Genomic DNA, 13385 nt, shown 5'->3' on the forward strand with positions numbered 1-13385 from the left:
CTAGTGAGCTGCCTTTCTAGACGGCGTTATTGGGCATCGTAGGTGGGTGTCGACTGTTTGAATCGATCGTTCTGATTAACCGAACCGTAGATTTGAATCGATTATATGATTGAGACGTTCGGAACACGCCAGTGATGCCCAATAATGCTGTCTAGGTAGGCGTCTGGCTAGGTTTTGAGACGCGGTCACACACTCGTACTCAGACGGGACATCTATTATTAACTGACCCGTTATCCAAATATAGAGTGTTTATATATTTTACTGAGGCCCTGTTGCCTTGTTTGGTGTGCTGTGTGTTAATTAGACATTGGTTTGTTAAAAAGATGTGTTATTAGGTGATATCCGTCAGTCTTTGAGTTATGTGTGTGTCTGGAAGAGAGAGAGATTGGAGAGAGAGAGAGAGTATCGGTTTCATGCATATTAAAAATCGATAAGTATCAGTTTTACGGTTCATATCAGAATGTCGTTTAGTGAGTTTGACCTTTAGTTACTGGTAACATTTCAATGTCATGAAACAAACAAAATGACTTAAAGTGAAAAATTTCCACAACCAGGGTTTCCATACTTGGTTTTACAGTAGTGAAACTAACTCATCTCATCTCAGAGTTTTTGACTTTATGCCTCCCATTGTTCACAACAATATTTAAAGGCCCGTCAATCACAATTTCTACCCTATTAAATGTTATTGAGCAGTGGTTCTCAAATTGGAGCTGCCATGAGGCCCCGAATTTGACATTTTATGAAATATATTTATCATAAATTCTGTGTAATCTAACTTAAGAAAATAAGGAAACCAACCAATAGAACTACTTTAATTTAAGTGTTATGTATGAGATTTTTATCATTTTCTTTTAGTGGGGCACACAGAGGATGGACTAGGGTTTTCAAAAGATACAATAAAAGTTTGTTTTTGCATTATATATGTGTGTGTGTGTGTGTGTGTGTGTGTGTGTGTGTGTGTGTGTGTGTGCACTGTTTGTAATTATTTTGTATTCGGGGTGTAACTACGCAAAAATCATGGTTCAGCGCGTACCTCGGTTTCGAAGCCACGGCTCAGTTCATTTACGGGAAAAATGCAAACATTAAACTGCAGGTTGTTTATTACTATATATTTTTTTAACAATTTGTTTACACTTTTTTTAAACACTTTTTATTAAAATATATTATATAAAATATATATAAAATAAAAAAAAAAAATAAATAAAATACTGCTGCAAAGTTCTCCACTAAATAACATACTTTTTTACATTATTTTATAACAGTAGGTAACTGTTTTCTTAACCTTCTCTTAAACTTTTTCTACTTAAACCTTGCACTAAACTAACAAATGCAATTCCTGAATACATTTATGAACTATTAGCCTACATTTTTGCCACCAAAAAATATTTCTGTTTTGATTTATTTTGGATTTTTTTAAGTCACAGTATTGAATTGATTATGCACCATCTCTGTATAAAAATAATATTACTTCTCTATGTGTAACTGCATAGCAAGCAACATGATGATATACTTATTATACACTCATATTGAGATGAGTGAGTTGCATACATAGCCATCTTTTATTTTTTGCACGTTTCTCCTAATCTTTGCTTGTGTCGCCAATGTTAGCTGTGACTTAAACTAACGAACCCCTCCGCAGCTGAGGAACAGCTGAGTAAGCCCGGGTTACAGCTCTTCTCTGTCCCGACCAGATGAACTGATCGCATTGTGACAATGATATGATTGACGTGAGGTGCAGATGAAAAATCTGATCATGCATTCCGTTTTTCTCGCTGTCACATAAAGCGCGGCTCATGATTGCGTAGCAACGAAAGACGCGCAACCTCTCACGCACTTTTGAAAGAACAAAACAGCGCATTGACATTCGTTTAACACACGCGTTTAGACGCGACACGCAAACGTTTACATCAATAATCAAACAATATACTAAATAAGTAAAAACTAAGTAAATAAAAATCTTTCTGCGGGTCGAATTATGTTATATGTTTGACAGAAGACTTGTGCTGAACGCGGAGACTTCCGCCACTTAATATGTTAGTGTGGAAACGCACACAACATATTATGTTCCACCTATGTTCTGCACACCACAGATTGCATTCGGTGCACGTGCACCGTGCCGAAAGCCCTGTACCGAAATGGTTCGAATACACGTAATGTTACACCCCTATTTTGTATATATAAATACACATACATGCATATATTTAAGAAATATTTATATATATGCACACAAATATCACGCAAACACAAACTTTTATTTTGTATGTTATCAATCACGATTTATCTTTTGACAGACCTACACAAGCGTCTTTGCATATCTGAAAAAATATTGCATATTTGTTATAAAAATTAAAAGGCACTGAAATATCTTGAATTTATTTTGTTTAGCTTAAAGCTTTTTTTGTCTTACTTTAACTTATTAATCTGAAGTTGTCATCAAGTTCCCTTAGTAGTTTGTTGAGGTTTTCTATTGGGCCTCAGTCCCCTGTTTGAGAAACACTGCACTAATTGTTGTAACTATGGTATTTTGGAGGATTGTGCCAAAGTTATCATGGTTATTTGTAGCAGATGCTCTTGTTTTAGTTATTTAAATGGACATTAAAGGAATATTCCACTTTAATAAAATTACTCACCCCTCATGTCATCCCAGCTGTGTATTTCTATCTTTGTTCAGTCGAGAAGAAATCAGGGTTTTTTTTTTTTTAGGAAAAAAGATTTATCCCAATTTACTAGACTTTATGGACTTTATCAGTTTTAAAAAAGCCAATCGTTTTGTTGGAAAAGACCCTTGTGCCCCGGTTGTGATCGTTTAGAACCCTTTGAAGCTGCGTTGAAACAGTAAACTGTTGGGGTGCAATAAAGTCTATTCAATTAAAAAATAATTCTCAACTGAACAAAGAAATAAATAAACATTTTGAATGACATGGGGGTGAATAAATTATCGGGATTTTTAAATGAAGTAAAGTATTCCTTGTGTTTCCTAAAACAGTGATTCTCAAACTTTTTCAGCATGCGGCCCCCCCTTGGGTAAGGTGCATCCTTTCGTGGACCACAGGGCTCAACGCAAATAATTTTTGTACTGGCCCATTCAGGCCAGTGGCTCATGTTTTCACTTGCCCTGCCAAAAATTTCACTGGCCCCACAAAAAAAAACATATTTCAAGTCACATATTTAAAATAATAATTCAAAAATCAAATATAATTGTATAAATATATATTTTTCTTCATTTATTAAGATTAATTGTCCATTTTAAATGTAAACTCTAATTCTTAAATTTCACAACTTTTTCAACGAAAATGGCTCACGACTTCTGTTCTGTTCGACTTCCATTTCGTGTAAAAAAAAAAAATATTGATATAGTCTGAATATCGAGATATCGCCCACCCCTAGGCCCGAGCATCTTTCACGCTGGCCCCGGGCCACCGTGCAGTCCTTTATGTTGAGCCCTGGACCACCCAAAGAAGATTTATACCATAAAACATTACAAAACTTAAACTTTGAATTAAACAAAACATTAAATTATACAATGTAGTGCTGTTGATTAGTAGGCTTATTTTTCTGAGGTTTAAATACACAGAATTTATGATAAAATGATGTTTTTTTATAAAATGTCATTAAACATCTCATGGCCCCCAGTTTGAGAACCACTGCCCTAAAAATACTGTGCTTCTACCATGGTGCAGTCATGTTAATACTGTGCTACTGAATTATCACCATATTTAAAAGTCATGGTATTTAAGTTATACTTACAGGTATAAGCATAAATGTCAAAGGAAAAATGTGATTTAACATTGTACCACTATATTAAAGTGAGTTCACCTAAAAATGAAAATTCTGTCACTATTTACTCACCCTCACCCTGTTTGTTCCAAACTTGGATAAATAGCTGAACAAATGAAGATACTTTATAAAATGTTAAAAACCATTCACTTCCATAGTATCATTGTCTTTTACTTTGGAAGTTAATAGTGATCTAGATCTGCACAAACATTGCATTTAGCAGAACAAAGAAATGTATACAGTAGGGGTGGGCGATAAACCGGTAGACAAAATTAACCGGTAGAAATTTGTCAACCGGTAGAGATTTTGGACTATCGTTTCTATCGAGGTTACGTGCCCACGTCACGCTCCTGTGCGTGTGGTCGCGAAAACGTAATGTTTGTACACGTATTTAAGCACTGCAGTTTTAAAACAAGTTATTTTAAGCCATTGAAACACAGACAACAGATCTGTATGCGTGCGTTCTTCCTGTGTGTCAGGAGCGGACAAGTCGCGCAACCGCTGCTCTTTCTGTCTGTGAGGAGCGCGCAAGTCGCGCGACCTCTGCTTATTAAGCTCGTGAGCATTTTTCCCGCTTTATTGGCCTTAAATACACATATGCGTCAAAATTCCCGTCTTTGCAAGCATCATCATAAACACGACCAGTAAGGTCTTAAGAGAAAGTAAACAGCTAAAAGAGAAAGCGCATGTGTAACAGTGTATTGGATCCGGACTTTGGTCTTAAAGGGGAAGTTACCTAATTTTGCTCCTGTCTGTCACTCGTGTTAATCAAACAGCATTGAGAAAAAAATCTCTCGCTCCTGATTAAATCACTTTTCTACCTTAAATAAAAATATATATAGGCCTATACATACATGCATAATTATTTATTATCATTCTTATTGACTGTGTATCTTCAGAGAGCTTGAGTTTTGTTTGTTTTTATCTTCTTTCTATGCTTGTATATGTTTTTTGTGAGAATTATGAACATTTCTATGGTATTAAAGATTTAAACCTTATTAAAACATAAAAAACTCTACCGTGATACATATCGTTATCATGATATAAAATTAATCCTATCGTGATAGAAGATTTTGGTCATATCGCCCACCCCTAGTATACAGATTTGAAACAACTTCAGGGTGAGTAAATGATAACATGATTTTCTTTTTTTTTTCTTTTTGGTGAACTATCCCTCAGTGTAGCCACACCAACAAACCAGTTTAATTCAGATTGAGCTGTATCGCTACTTGGTGTGCTCATATGGGTAGATCCTGCAAAATAAGGGCAGTTACAGTGTTTTGATATTTCAGTGAGTTGGATGTTGTTGCAGTTGCTTGGAATATGATTTTTGGAGCGTTCTGTTTCTGCCTTTCCCCAAAAATGTGGAAAAAGTGTTCACAGCAACCCTGGCTAACTCAGACCAGCTGGATGTTCCAGCTGTGACCTAATTATAAGAGGAAAATATGACTCCTCAATTGAAGGGTGTCCATACATACACCGTCAGTGTAATAATGCGTATTAAATGTATATAATTGTGGGCGCCGACATCCCCGTAGTTAGTGCGTCGATATATAGCACCAGTGTGCTCACGGCGACCCGAGTTCGGTTCCTGTGGACCTGAGGTCCTTTGCCGGTCTTGCTCCTAATCTCAACACTTTCCTGTCTACTCTTTACTATATGCTGTCTAAATAAAGTCTTTAGTTACTGTAATGTGATGACGTTCATCTATGAGTAAAAATCCCCTTGACACTACCCCTTGGTTTGAAAGTTTGTATAATGTGTTCTTGTCGCTCAGTGGTAGGGCATTGCATTATCATCACAAAACTTCATAGATTCGATCCCAGGAACACACATGGTGATAAAATGTAATGCACTGTAAGACGCGTTACACAGAATGTAATGCAAATGCGTTCAGGGACTTTCATATTCACATTGAAAGTTTACCCTAAAATTATCATTACCAGATATTTCGTGAATAATTTGTCCACAGACCCCCATTGTCATTACTTGCTCTTCTTTTCATATGACTGACTTCTGATCTGTGCTGCTGATGCAATTCAGCTGCATTTATTGCAGTACCCATTGCTCAAAACACACATTGTGCTGTTCCTGTTGCTCAATTGGTAGAGCACAAAAGGTTGTGGGTTCAAACCAAGGTGCTGATAAAATGTACATCTTGTAATGCATCTGCCAAATGCATGTAGATATAATTATGTTTGCAGTATGCATAGCTGTATATAATGTAGGGATGCACCGATACCGATACTGGTATCGGGTATCGGCCTCGATACCACATTTTCTAAAGTACTCGTACTCGTTAAAAGTCCCCAGATACCTGGAATCGATACCACGGTCTGAGAAATGTCTATAATTGAGCGGCGTGTGCGGGGTTAATGCCTCTTGTGTTGTCCAAAGAGGCAGAGTTTACAACAAACTGGAAAACTAGTCCTTTGTTTTTTTGTTAAATTATATGACTAAAGCTGTTACCTGTAAATTTAAATCATGTTTTTTATTAAGTACTCTGTATCGGTATCGGCAAGTACTGAAATGCAAGTACTCGTACTCATATTCGTATTCCAAAAAAGTGGTATCGGTGCATCCCTAATATAATGTATAGCTTGAAGGTGCTAAAGGATTGCTTAATCCATAATTATAAATATACACACACAGATAGTATCAAGTTTCATTTTTGATTTTAAATGAAGGGCCCTTTCTCAAATACGTCACAATATGGAAGTAAAGTGTTGCAATTTCCAACTCGTGTCTTAAACGTCCAAATACTTTTGGAGAACTGTGTAAGGGTGCAAAAGAACCCCCCCTCCAAAAAAAAAATTATTAGACGTAGTGGAGTAGTATTGTAACCCAGTGGTTCCCAAACTTTTTAAGCGTGCGGCCCCCCTTGTGTACAGTGCATTTTTTCGCAGCCCCTCGAAAGAAAATTTATGATAAAACAGTTTTAAAATGTAATATTTTTATTAAACAAAACATATACAATTATACCTAGTAGCGCTGTTGGTTAGTTGGCTTATTATTTTTTAGGTTTAATTACACAGAATTCATGATAAATGACTGTATTTTATAAAATGTCATAAAACTGGGGCCCCCCTGGCACCATCTCGCGGTCCCCCCTGAGGGCCCCGGCCCCCAGTTTGAACACCACTGGTGTAACCCACTATGTGTTTTTTGACAGAAACTCTGTCCCAGAGTCATGGAGGACAGAAGGCCACAGAAGTCATGTGACGAGGCCATTGGATCATTAGTGAGGCAGGAGTATGAGGCAGCAGTGGCTCACAGCACAGAGGCCCTGCAGGCCATGGGACCCCGGACGCCGACCCCCGGCACGACCCTCCTTCGCAATCGCGCCTTGCTCTACCGCATAGCAGCACGGCTGCAGCTGGTGAGACTTCTGTTTGTCAACAGCATGCTGTGTCACACTGGTTTTATCTGCTTTAATGATGCTGGGTTTGGTTTATGCATTTGATTTTTGCTTACCGACATGCATCATTTGCTTTGGTTTGGGAATATAATCTGAAACATATTACAGTTGAAATAGTTTGCGAAACTGATTTTGTACTTGATTTGATTCTGCAGAAGGACTACGACCAGGCAGATGAAGACTGCAAGCATGGTAATATAATGAAAACATTTCTTCAGTTATGCACAATATATTACTCTGTAAAGGGTGACTAAAGAGATGATTGTGTAGAACTCCAGCAAAATATTCAAAATATTGTATTAAATACTAAATACATATGGATTGATCCAATGTCTAACTATACAATGCATTAATGCCACCCATAAAATATTTTGACACACTCCACATGTTCATGTAACCTACGTCTGTCTATGCATTTCTGCCGAATCGCTTACTGAAGATATTGTTAACATGTACTAACACACTTACGCACCAAAGGAAATGTAAAATCGTAAATTTGGATAATACATGCTCTTTAAATAAATTCATATCCAGTAATTATTGAGAATTCTAAAAACACTGCAGGGGAACAAAAGTACTAAACGTTTTTTTCAACTTCTGACAAAGTTAGATATAGATAAAAATGTACATAGATGCTGCAGTCGGCAGTTCGAGACACGCAGCTGATGGTTTCATAATGCATACTTGAGTTGTGCGTTACTTTGCAGTACTAATACATTTCTGACAAAAAGTAGAGCTGAAGCAGCAGTGCTGCGATCGTTTCAGTGCCAAGTCTACGCAGCATATACAGTGAGGAAAATAAGTATTTGAACACCCCCTGCTATTTTGCAAGTTCCCTACTAGGGCTGCACGATTAATCGAAAAAGAATCACGATTCATACAGGTATGCGATCTTCATTTTAAATGACGGCGATTCACTTGCATATACAGTATTTCCCTGTATTCAGATTCTGCGTTTACGTGTTCACGTATTTAGATTACAATCCAAGAATATCAGTCAAACTTGCTAACACACACTCATACAGATAAAACCAAACCCTATTCATTCACCAATCAGACCCGATCGTTTCTTTCCTCTCTCTCATCTCATTTGCGGCGTTCCGCTGTCACTCGCGTGACGTATAACAAGGCGGCAGACCTAAACACAGTCGTTTACTTGGTGGATTTGGAGCGGCAATTTTCACCAAAAAGAGAGGATTAACGAGCGTCATTGTGGAAAATCCTGGTGGCGACGGAGAAACTGAAGATGCAACAACAATGGTTCCGAAAGAAGGCAAGGAAATTATTTACCTCAGGACCTACCTTAATCGGAAGGCTGCAACCTCCGGAGGGCGCATATGCAGGCTGTATACGTCATCAAGCCTGGTTCATTTGAGTTAACGGAGCATTACATTCGCAAGTCATAAACATACTTCAACAATTTATTATTAACTAAAAATATTAGTCATCTTTATAACGTTAATTGTTAATATTCTGAAATTATGATGCGCAGTTTAGAAATGCGACCTCCATAGAAGCTACAGCCTTCAGATTGAGAAACGGCCTCTGTGTCACCGCCACAAGTTCTCCATTAAAAATGGTTTTTAGCATGAGGGGAACATTGTTACATGTCTGCGTTTCTCTCTGATGCCTCAAAATGTTGATCGTTTAGTCTTTTAAAGGTTTAACATTAGTGTTTTTAAAGTTTTAAGGTTGGCCAGTTTGATAGTACAAAAAGTTCAGGTGCAATTTAACAGCTAACGTTAAAATTTTTTTAATTACTCTAAATTTTAAGGGGTCTAAAATAAGAAAGAGACTTTTAAGACACGTTATTATAACTGAAAGTCCTGTAGCACGTTTTTTTTTTAGTTAAGTGCATAATAAATGTTTTTGTAAAAAAAAAAAGAGAATCGGGTGAGAGAATCGGGATCTCAATTCCCATGGAAAAAATCGTGATTCACATTTTAGCTTGAATCGTGCAGCCCTATTCCCTACTTAGAAATCTGAAATTGTCATCATAGGTGCATGTCCACTGTGAGAGACATAATCTTAAAAAAATCCAGAAATCACAATGTATGATTTTTTTAAACTATTTATTTGTATGATACAGCTGCAAATAAGTATTTGAACACCTGTCTATCAGCTAGAATCCTGACCCTCAAAGACCTGTTAGTCTGCCTTTAAAATGTCCATCTCCACTCCATTTATTATCCTATATTAGATGCACCTGTTTGAGGTCATTAGCTGCATAAAGACACCTGTCAACCCCATACAATCAGTAAGAATCCAACTACTAACATGGCCAAGACCAAAGAGCTGTCCAAAGACACTAGAGACAAAATTGTACACCTCCACAAGGCTGGAAAGGGCTACGGGGAAATTGCCAAGTAGCTTAGTGAAAAAGGTCCACTGTTGGAGAAATCATTAGAAAATGGAAGAAGCTAAACATGACTGTCAATCTCCCTCGGACTGGGGCTCCATGCAAGATCTCACCTCGTGGGGTCTCAGTGATCCTAAGAAAGGTGAGAAATCAGCCCAGAACTACACAGGAGGAGCTGCTCAATGACCTGAAAAGAGCTGGGGTCACCGTTTCAAGGTTATTGTTGGTAATACACTAAGACGTCATGGTTGAAATCATGCATGGCACGGAAGGTTCCCCTGCTTAAACCAGCACATGTCCAGGCCCGTCTTAAGTTTGCCAATGACCATTTGGATGATCCAGAGGAGTCATGGGAGAAAGTCATGTGGTCAGATGAGACCAAAATAGAACTTTTTGGTCATAATTCCACTAAACGTGTTTGGAGGAAGAAGAATGATGAGTACCATCCCAAGAACACCATCTCTACTGTGAAGCATGGGGGTGGTAGCATCATGCTTTGGGGGTGTTTTTCTGCACATGGGACAGGGCGACTGCACTGTATTAAGGAGAGGATGACCGGGGCCATGTATTGTGAGATTTTGGGGAACCACCTCCTTCCCTCAGTTAGAGCATTTAAGATGGGTTGAGGCCCGAAGCACACAGCCAGGATAACCAAGAAGTGGCTCTGTAAAAAGCATATCAAGGTTCTGGCGTGGCTTAGGCAGTCTCCAGACCTAAACCCAATAGAGAATCTTTGGAGGGAGCTGAAACTCTGTGTTTCTCAGCGACAGGCCAGAAACCTGACTGATCTAGAGAAGATCTGTGTGGAGGAGTGAAGAATACACTTAAATCAGAGGAAAATAAATAACGACTGTCACAAAATCAAGCTTAGGATGGCAACGGTCAAAGTTTTTAGTATTTCAGCTTGTGCTGCTGACAAAGGTTTTCCACCAATCTGCTTGTCCAATCCATTTTCCAAATACAAAATATTTCCAAACCCACGATTTGCATCCAATAGCAGTCACAAAGTCTTCTGTCTCTTTAACCGCTTTGTTGCTGCATTGCATTCACTTGCTGACACTAGCACATAAAAATGTGCGCTTTGGCGGAAATGTGTAGACATTATGTCAAGGAATGAGGACACGGACCGTGTCAAAATAAAGGTACCTCATATGGATATTTTATGTTACGTATTGATGTATTGTTACACCTCTACTTCTTAAACCAACATACTGGTTCCTGTTGGTACATCCTTATCTCTATTTGATGAAATGCCCTCACGCAGAACCATTCTTCTCTTTAAGTAGAAGAGGATTATGGGATGCAGGTTTGATCAGTGGGGTATGTTTATGTGTTTTTGCTCATATAGTGTTTGCTGAGGAACTGGGGGCGGGAGAAGACAGTTTCAGGGCGGGGCTTCAGAATCTGATGCTGGATGGAAGCTTACAGGAAGTGTGCAGTGTTCTCTCTAAAGCACTTTATGGAGAACCAATGGTAAAGCAATTCACAAAATCATGACGTGTACATAGATTTCATCATGCTGTGTAAATAATTTGTTTGTTTTATTGTAGCTGCTGTCTTTGAAGTTTTATGTTTTATATTTGAATGTTGTAAAATCGAAAATGTACTGCAAACTTTGCTGAAGTACAACTTTTTTGTCTTGAACAAAGTTTTACCCCAATGCTTTAAACTTTTGACTGACAAAATTTTTTTTGATTGTCCTAGAATGGCATCATGACTAAAGACATGACACGACTGAAGAGGTTGCTCTCAGAAATAGAGGTCAGTTTGAGAGTGTGTTTTTATATTTCTCACACACAGTCAGTATGACTTTAAATGACTTTTCCAGGTTCACGTATCTGCTTTAGTACATGTTTGAATCACAGGTCTGTTCTCTTACGCAGGCTGTGAGGAGTAAAGCGGCCTCAGAATTGACTGAAGAGACCGAGGAGGGTAAGTTCCTCTTTGGTTGCACAATACAAACAGGATCTATTTTCATCTATGATATTTTAGCTCTTCCGTCAGCTCGGTGCTGATATGTTGTCTTTATTTTTCTGGTCAGATGTTCAGGAGGGCTGGCAGTTTCGAGCTCCTCCTAGAGGGGTCACCAGTAGCGAGGAGTACACGCTGTGTAAAAGGTACACCATCATTCCTGTCAGCAGTTAGCAATGAATCTAACTGAACTGACTTGCATTACAAAGAGAACATGTTAACCCTAAGAAATAATGTACACGTAAATTAGCTGGTAATAGACATGGTAGCATTAAAGGTGCGGTAGAATGTAAAACTTTATCTATGCATACATAAATAATAATAAGAGTTCTGTACTTTGTAATGAAATATTGTGAGCTTCAAACGCAAAATTCTTATGTAAACCTCATGCATGCAAAAGACAGCTGGAAAACATCTCAACATAACACCGACTGTGACGTTACATGTATGCCCCGAATATTAAATTACACAGTAAATTAAGAATTATGTTGTTACAATGTTAGTTATACTAAACTAAACTACACTAGTTACAATAAAGCGTTATATGCTAGCTAATGCTGTATGCTAGCGTTTAGGTTGAAGTTCTACTATTGACGTTACAGTTATGTTTTGCAGGTTCATACTAAAAAAAAACGTACCATAAACGTCCATTAGCCAGTCCCTCCAGAAAAACGCGATTATGTGATTGCATGATTCAATGCATAGTCAGTCAAAGTCTGCATATTTGAAATAATCCGCACTTTAGCCGCATAATCTGCATTGATTTCTGATTTCATAATCTCCCCATTTCGTAGAAAAAATTCATAAATATCCTAGCAGAAATTTTGCTTTTACTTCACACACGCGCAGCCATGTCCCCTGTTGACATGGGAATGTTAGGAAGTGATGTAATTAAGCGACGTGAAGATCAATGAAAAGCTGCAAACAGTTTTTGCAAGTTCACACAGCTTCCAAGCAATTTCATCGCATAAAATTGCATAAATATCCCACATATTCCATCGCATTTTTTAAGATAACATGCCGCAAGATCAAGGTTTTTTTGCCCGTAACAATCACAAAAAAACTTTGCGTATTTACACAGGGTTTCCCGCAACACATTTCAGTTCAGGCAGCCCGCCTAAGCTTGGAAACCCTACCGCCTTAACTAGGTCGTCCAAAAAAAAAATTTGCTGCACAAAAGGCCGTCAAGTGCATCTCGGGGAATAGCGCGTACGCTCTTCACACCGCGAGCAGGGACGCGCGCCACACGGCCAAAATGAGAAAGACGTGGTCCGGACCGTCACTGTCTGGAGGATAACTAGCCAGTTGATAAAACATCTCGGAGAAAAGCCACACGGCCGAAATGAGATAAAGACGTGGGCCGTCATGTCTGGAGGATAGCCAGTTGATAAAACCTGTGTCCGTGAGAACTGTAAGTGGACTTATGTTTTGGTTTATTTAAGCCTGTAATTGTATTCGTAATAATGTAGTATGTGTTCATTTTCTGTCATAGTTTTACAAAATGAAGTCTTATTTGAGTGTCATATTGATGCATATGCCTCGTACCTTTGATTGCCACGCCCTGCCCACTCGCCCAACCCTACCACCTTAACTAACACATTTTCTGCGGGAAACCCTTTTATGGAATGACTGATTAACCACTTCCAAACAACTGATTATTCCTCCAAAATCTGTATCTTTGTTTGACACAGGCTCAAACATATAAGATCTGTTTACACACACAGAGCTACTGAAAGAAGCTGCTCTGTGAAACAGCCAATCAGAGCAGAGCTCAACATTATTATTCATGACCTTTTTAAATAAGGCAATAATAGACCATTTCATTTTAAAAGCAAATCCTAGGGTTGTAAATGGACATTC

The 13385-nt window shown here is 38.3% G+C and overlaps 1 protein-coding gene across 2 annotated transcripts in view; it reads left to right on the top strand.

The window, feature by feature from the left end:
• The window catches only part of helz (helicase with zinc finger), an 85186-nt gene that overhangs the window by 689 nt on the left and 71112 nt on the right, over positions 1 to 13385 (top strand). For both annotated transcript variants that reach the window (XM_065263375.2, XM_065263376.2), the window contains exons 2-7: positions 6950 to 7156; positions 7351 to 7387; positions 10903 to 11027; positions 11259 to 11315; positions 11438 to 11486; positions 11596 to 11671. In XM_065263375.2, coding sequence (XP_065119447.1) covers positions 6968 to 7156; positions 7351 to 7387; positions 10903 to 11027; positions 11259 to 11315; positions 11438 to 11486; positions 11596 to 11671 — 533 coding nt within the window. In that variant the 5' untranslated portion in view covers positions 6950 to 6967. The remainder of the gene's footprint in view (positions 1 to 6949; positions 7157 to 7350; positions 7388 to 10902; positions 11028 to 11258; positions 11316 to 11437; positions 11487 to 11595; positions 11672 to 13385) is intronic.

The sequence above is a fragment of the Paramisgurnus dabryanus genome, chromosome 3 (genome assembly GCF_030506205.2).
Source record: "Paramisgurnus dabryanus chromosome 3, PD_genome_1.1, whole genome shotgun sequence".
Taxonomy (NCBI): Eukaryota; Metazoa; Chordata; class Actinopteri; order Cypriniformes; family Cobitidae; genus Paramisgurnus; species Paramisgurnus dabryanus.